A 7871-nucleotide genomic window follows, 5' to 3' on the forward strand; every position below is an offset into this window, starting at 1 on the left:
TTTTATATTTTTATGACAGTATGTTGCACTGAAGCACCGCAGCAATTTCCTAATGTTGTAAACCTGCTCAACATCTGGCAATAAACCCTTTCTGATTCTGATTCTGATTCTGGTGGTTGTAGAAATTTTGTGAGGTTTAACCTGAGATTCTGGCGTTTCAGGCAAAATAAATTTATATTTAAAAATCGATTCAGGATTTTAATGAATCGATATCACGTTATCCAAGCCAGAATCGATTTTAATTGATAAATCCCACCCCTAATTATGAATCCAAACAAATAGTTGATCTCCAAAAGCATTGGGACTTCAGTTTAGAGAGGTCACATCCTAGCTCTGAGAACATAACAAATTTCTTTTTAAACTTGAGTGGACAAACATCTAAATGTATGTGAAACCACAGCCTGTACAGTGGCAGAAAAAAGAAATCCTGCTTCTTGATGCACATGAAGGATTTCTGTAATGCTGCAGCACCAACTGGCAGGGATCTCTGCATTCCTTTGTCAGCTGACTAACTCCACTCTGTGTGTTTAAAGACCACTTATGTGTGTTAGAAATACAAACACACACTCTTAGATGCTTCTCTGAGGTGTAGCCCTACATGTGAGTGAGTGAGAGACACTTTGACATGGGACAGGACAACACAAACAAAAACACGCACACACACACATACTTCTGTTCTTACCTTGTCTATAGGTAGTGGTAATGGAGGCTGGATGACACTGAAAGAGGAAGAGAGGAGAGAAAAAAGTTCGTCACCATAGAAACACCAAAGAGCAAAGACACGTGGAGTAACCACGGAGACCGAAATAAAAAAAATGTTCCTGGAAAAGTCTTGTGACATCGGTTTTTCAGCTCATTTTAATAAAACATTCATTCTATTACGACCAAGTCACTGGCAACAAGGAGTCCATTTCCCACACCTTTCTGACATTTCACCAGGTATAAATCACTTGATGTAAAAAATATCCACTCAGCAACTGAGCCTTGCAACAATTTTTAGATGGGAAGAGCAGAAAAAAAGACAAAGGAAAAAAAAAACCTAAGACTTTTCAGACTAAAACTTTGGTTATGTTCATAGGTTATTTATGCAACTGGGGAAAAATAAAAAGTGAGCATTTATATATTACATATTTATGTATGTAATTTAATCAAGCAAAAACCTCCAGGTCTGAAAAATGAAGTCAATTCATGAAGAAAATAACTGCAGTCCCTCTAATGGCCACTTAAGGCAGGCTTTTAAAGTGAGTTAGTTGGCACAGACTCACATGTTAAAATGTCTAACTTTGCAACATAAATAATCATGTTTACAGCCTGCAACAAAACCTTTGTTGACAGGAAAGTCCATAAAAGGGTGAAACTAACAAGAAAAGATAATAACCTGGTTATGACCAAGTGTATGAAAAAAATGCCAGTCAGTTATTAGTAGTGGTGGTAGCAGTAATAGCGGTAGTAGCAGTAGGAATAACTATTGTAGTATTAGTATTTTTTTATTACCATTTTTAATAGTTAACCTGTTTTCACACGTTTCACAGCTCACTGAGCTCAGCTAAATGCTCCATCAGAGACTGCACTCAGGTGGGTTTTATGTGACATACACTAATAACAATACTCAGTATCTCAGTGATACTTTTATAGGAAGATGAGTGGATATCTTTTGTTTGTGTGTTTGCTTTTGGAAAGACATGAAATCACACTGTCTAAATTCCTAAGTACCCTGCTATACTGGAACAAAACTGAAACCTAAGAGTCAAATAAATATTGCCATGTGTTACTTCAAAATGGCAGATAACTGGTTTCCTTTTTTTTTTTTTTTAAATAATATTATTAGTTGACTAATTTAATTCACATACTCATTATCAGTTTCACTTGCAGCCTGAAAAACACTCAGACACATATGTGTTTTTAACTTTTAGTGAACTTGCACTGAATCACACTGCAGTGGCTGCTGTGTATGTTGGATCAGTGTGGTGTGGTTGCTGCAATTACATCAAACACAGTCAAGTCAAGCTTAAGCCTGAGAGGATTTCCCTTAAAGTACAGGAAAAGTCAGAGATTGATGCGACTGTATTCTTGCAGACAACACCTTGAGGCCAGTCTCAAAAATATCCTGTTACATAAAGTCTGACTTTAATAACATCTCAAACTCACATATATGGACCAATAAAACACCAAACAGTGCATTGAAACGTTTCACTCAAATCAAGTGAGATGTGTAAGCACAGGATACAATTACTTTACTACAGTTTGCAAGGTTCCAAAAAAAGATCACTGTCTGATGAAAACAAACAAACAAACAAACAAACAAACCAAACAAACAAAGTCTTCAAGTAGGCCTGGAAATTAAACCTTTTCAGTCAGACCCTGTAAATCAACCATGTAGTTGACTATACAGTTTTGTTAAGGTTATACTGCTATCAGTTGTAAAATTAGCTACAGGTAAAAATTTAAGCTTAAATTTGTGTACTTTCAATGAGATAAACTTCAATGAATTCAGAAAATCTAATTTTCTTTAAGAAATAAACAGAAATTAGAGTAGGCAAACATAATAACAGTTTAGAGTGCATCTACTATCCATTTCCTTATTTCCTGTCATGTATAGTTGCAGTGGTAGATGTTCATAGCAAACATGGCCAACGTTTCAAATAAAGTCACCTACAGTACTGTGCACCAGTCTTAAGCCAATCATTTCTTTACATTTTGCTAGAAAATGGGAAATGGGCACATTTGAAGTAAATGATCAAGTGCAAAAATAAAGGAAAAACAGATGCCTGCCATTTGTTCTGTTCTGTCAGGATGATCCCACAATGCTTCAATAATGCTGAGGTCCAGTTCTCTGGGGAGGTCAATCCATGACTGATGGTGTTCAGCTGTGCATTTTTCCACTCAGGTGATGCTTTTACTGCATTGGCAGTGTTTGGGATCACTGCCATGCTGAAAAATGAAGCTGTTACCAATCAGAAGCTTTTAAGATGGTATTGCAACAGGCCCATAAGACTACTGCCACTAATTTTCAGTCCAGTTCTTATGCAATTTGGCATACTTCAACCTTTTCTCCCCTTAAGCCTTTCTATAAAGAAATAAAGGATGGCTCAAGAATTTTGAACACACATGATCCCTGTGAACCAAAAGCTCAGGCTCATGAATATCCTGATACAAGCAACAATCATTGTATTGTGTCTGCTTAGGTAGGTACGCAAAGTCAAATATGTATCTGCACTTTTAATGGTCACTAGGATATAAAAACCATTCACTTGTACTAACCAATTACCACATTAGCCACAATAGCATGTAGACATACCAGCCATACAATGGAAACTGTCATGAACATCTTCTGTTGCATATGCATAAGCGCAACAAATGATTGGCTCATCTGTTTCCTGTTTTGGCTATTGGTTGGCTCTTTAGAGACAGTGGCCACTATCTTCTATAGCTTTCCATTTAAATTATTCTTTAACAGCATCACTTTTCTTGTAATACCATGGATTTAACTTCGTTATTATAACTGAATTTTTCAGTAAACTGTGGGATTCATATTGTAAAGATATGTAGGACACAGCAGGACATAGCAGTCAGAAGATGAATGCATTCATTTTAAAAATCACAAACCAGTGCAATAAATTTGTAGGTCACTTGTTTTAACACTGCACTGCTCCACAGGATCACATTTTTCCATTTCCTTAGGTCAAACCATGCATAATAATATAGTACAGTCACTGTGAGTCGCTTCCACTGCTCTCTGTGTTGCATTAATTAAAAAACACAGTAGTTTTGACAGGAGCTGAATGAAGAATAAATCTAAACCAAAACCACAGTGTGAAACCTTCAGTTGCTGCCCCGCAGAAACAGGGCCTCTGTCATTTTGTGCAGTGTTTACCCAAAGTACTGTAATCTTACAGCACAGCAAGGTCATGCAGGTTTGTTTGAGAGACAGTGTCGAGATTACATAGAAACAGTCACAGTTCAGGAAGGTAAATTCAACTCTGGGCAAAAAAATAACTCAACACTGGTAATGTGTCACTACTCCCTGCAGAAATGTAGAACGCAGCAGCTCCTTTAACAAAAAACTCACGGGTCGCATGAATTCTCATGACAAAAACACATTTTACAAATCAATAATTGGTTGTTTTTCTATAGGAGACAAGAACAAGCTGGACTTCAATACATTTCCTCTTATAAAAAGGATTGCAGCACACACTTCAGCTGAACATACTTATAACTCCAACTCAAATTTGCTTGGTTACTGAGCTGCATGTAAAATTCTGCTCAGAAGAATGAAGATGCAGAAACTATTGTACATCGATTTTATCAGTTAGGTGCAACTCAAAGTAACAACAGGTGCACTGAAGAAGCCACAAAACAACCATGAACAAGGGAATGGTTTAGCCACAGACCACTGCTGTCTTACAACAAAAATAAAAGCCAACAGTTTTATCTTCACTATTTTTAGGCAACTTTCTTCTGGATGGCAGTACCTCACAAACTAATGAGATGACAATACACGACCAGAAATCTGCAGTGAATAAATAGATGGGTTGAGAAAAGCACTTTCATTAACCTCAGTTTGTACATAAGGCCAAAACTGCAGGTCAGAAAAATAATTAAAAGCACTTTAAAAGGTTAAGGCAGTGATTTAAAAGGATTTTTGTACATTTAGGACCAGCAGAGCAGGTTCTCTGCAGAGATTAGAGCAAACAGCTTCCACAGAGCCACATCGTCAATCACAGTTAACACCCAGTACTTTATGTTGAGTTGGGCGTTTTCATATCAGAGCTCCACTGCCTGCTGATCACATGACACCCAGCAAGAAGAAATGGAAAAACTGCAATCCTCCTAAATATGTCATAACATTAGATATTTTAGTCTTTCATACAGTATTCCATGTTTCCTCTTATCTTGTTAAAATCTCCTAGTCATATTTTTAACTGGATACCAGCAAATAAGCATTGTAACACTTGTATGCTGGGCACTGGCACTTCCAGAGGACTCTTGTCCTGAAGGGATGATGATTCTTCTTCACTGTGTTGTTCCAACAATTTGTTCCTGCTGCATTCATTCAGTCACAGTGCTGTCACATTTCTGTGCATAACAGCTGGCAGCAGTTCTAGTATTCAGATACCATCTTCATATCAGCACTGCTCATGCTAATGATTGGGGCGACCGTGGCTCAGGGGGTTGGGAATCGCATCTGTAACCGGAAGGTCGCCGGTTCGATCCCCGGGCTCTCTGTCCTGGTCGTTGTGTCCTTGGGCAAGACACTTTACCCTACTTGCCTACTGGTGTTGGCCAGAGGGGCCGATGGCGCGATATGGCAGCCTCGCTTCTGTCAGTCTGCCCCAGGGCAGCTGTGGCTACAACTGTAGCTTTCCTCCACCAGTGTGTGAATGTGAGAGTGAATGAATAGTGGTATTGTAAAGCGCTTTGGGTGCCTTGAAAAGCACTATATAAATCCAATCCATTATTATTATTAGCCTTTTGCCTCTCTCTTTACCCATACATAACAGAAATATGGGTTTTTGTGATAGTTTGTAGGTTTGGATTAATGGCTTGTGTACAGTGAAGACAATGAGGTTTCTTAGATACAACAGAACGTTATAATCCATCTTCTTCATTTTGACCATTTGAAACCCTGATCCAGGCACCAAAAATGTTTAAAAAAAACAAAACAAAAAACAAACAAACACGTAAATAAGCCAAGATAACTGTCCTTTAAAGAAACTACACCTTCAGGTCATTAAACTGCACTGCTTGCAGTTTTGGCACTTACATTTTTTGTACGTTTTCTCTTTTGCCAATTCATGACCAAAAAGCCTTTTTTTAATGAGAGTTCACATACCAAACTTTACTACAGTTTTTACTTGTTCCCCTGCTTGTTTTACAGAGAAGAATATTTTATGTATCAGGGGATATTTTGGGCATGTTTTGCAAGAAATTTAAATATAAAAATAAATATGGGAATTCCTGTTATACAGGTCTGTTTATGGCAACGTAAATAGACCTTGAATCATTTGCTAATAGGCTGTTTGTTGTCATTCAGCTACATCATGCTAGCAGATTAAGCCTTTAAAGGTGAGCAGACACCTGTTTTCTCAGGTGTGATTTAACATTTTTCTATTCAAGTTCCTACAATAAAGGCAAGTTAAACTCAAGTAAAGTTAAACTGAGGAGTTTGTCATATTTCAGGCCTGCTTACAAAACAAAATGACTACATCAGAAGTTAATAAAGGGTGGTCTCTGGCTGTGCAGCTACCCTTGGAAAAATGGAGAAACTTTTCTAATGGTCGTCAAACCATGTCTTTATTGATATATACTGAGAGGTCAAAACTCATCATTAAGAGTAAATGTCATCTTCATAGGGGAAGGAGTTAACATCATCACAGTTAAGTTTGCAGTTACAATGTGTCTCTCCAACTAATAAAAACACATCTATTTAACTGATTCCATTAATTTGGATAATTGGGGTACATTTACTTCAGCTTGAAGGCATTTTATTTATCAAGTTACCAGAAAGAACAAGAAAAGATTGCTATCCACTCAATGCCAGGAAAAACAATTACTTTAAACTTTTCTTCTTTCATTGGTATTGTTTTTTTCTTTTAATTGTATTTCATGTAATTTACTTTATTTATCCAAGAAAGTTAGGAAATTATGTCACAGCAGCTAAAGCAAATAACTCATAACAAAAACAACACAACTGAAAGTCGAATAGCTCATTAAACTAAATATTATCAATAAAGTAAAAACAATTATAAAAAAAGAGCATGACTGAACAGTAAAAATACAGTGTTTAGATAAATATCTTAATCACAATCTGATTAAGCAATTATGCCTTCTCTTAATAAGCAAATAAAATAAAAAAAAAGTACAGTAAACATGCAGGACAAAAATTTATTGTACAAAGATAAGGAAGGATCAGAGGCCGGTTCAGGGGATTCAAGAGGCTCTGCAGCAGTTATTTACAGCAGATTCTGACTGCATCAAGAAAATTACTCATTTCCAGTCATCAAATACTGCCTGCACAGACCAGACCAGCATGGCTCCAAAGCAACACATTTTTAAAAAGAAGGAACAATATCTATGCCATCACATGATCTAATTTCACAGATCTTCAACTGTGGCTCACAAGAACATCAAGTCTGCCTACACGGACACACAAAGTGCAGAGCAGAGCAACAGGAAAACAAAAAGGCTGAGTGTTTTGCATGCAGTCCAGCAAAAGGCTGCCAGTAGTTTCCATCTGCAGCATACTCACATGTTTTTAAAACAGTGCGGGAGAACATTTCATTCTGTCACAAACATAGCTCTACATGGTCATCTATTACTTACTAAAATATGTCTGCAGCACAGACTATTAAAAAAAAAAAACACAAAAAAACCCCACAAAAAAAAAAAAAGTCTTTTATTGAAAACTCAATCTTTTGTTCACCTTTTTTCATTTAAAGGGGATTTTGTAGATTTGTTTGTAGATTTATTTGAATTTATTTAAGGTGAAACTAGAGGTAGATCCATTGATTAGACATTCGGCAGCAACACAATTGTACGTTTAAAAACAGTTAATAACACCAGTTAATAACATTCTCAAAGTGGGAGTAAATAGCATAGAGAGGTGTGACACAAGAGTTTGAACTGAACATTACGAAATGTTATCTAGATAAAGAAGTCAGCTGCAGGATAACAAAACTGACATTTTATCTTGACCAAAAACTCAAAACCATCCTCTGCTCACTTGGGCCAATCAGTGGGATGGATCAGTCCACGATTATCTCAAGTCTTATCATAGATGTGATGGAACAATTCACATAAAAGGTTACAAGACAAAATAGTTGATAGGTGGATTTCTTTGGTTCAGTGATAGATAGGGATGGGTATTGATA

General features: G+C 36.8%; 1 protein-coding gene across 8 annotated transcripts in view; it reads right to left on the bottom strand.

The window, feature by feature from the left end:
* The window catches only part of slmapa (sarcolemma associated protein a), an 87132-nt gene that overhangs the window by 35620 nt on the left and 43641 nt on the right, over positions 1 to 7871 (bottom strand). For all 8 annotated transcript variants that reach the window (XM_013908609.1, XM_013908608.1, XM_013908607.1 and 5 more), the window contains one exon: positions 683 to 719. In XM_013908609.1, the coding sequence (XP_013764063.1) occupies positions 683 to 719 (37 nt within the window). The remainder of the gene's footprint in view (positions 1 to 682; positions 720 to 7871) is intronic.

This window comes from Pundamilia nyererei, unplaced genomic scaffold, assembly GCF_000239375.1.
Source record: "Pundamilia nyererei isolate P.nyererei 1_Seehausen unplaced genomic scaffold, PunNye1.0 scaffold00012, whole genome shotgun sequence".
Taxonomy (NCBI): Eukaryota; Metazoa; Chordata; class Actinopteri; order Cichliformes; family Cichlidae; genus Pundamilia; species Pundamilia nyererei.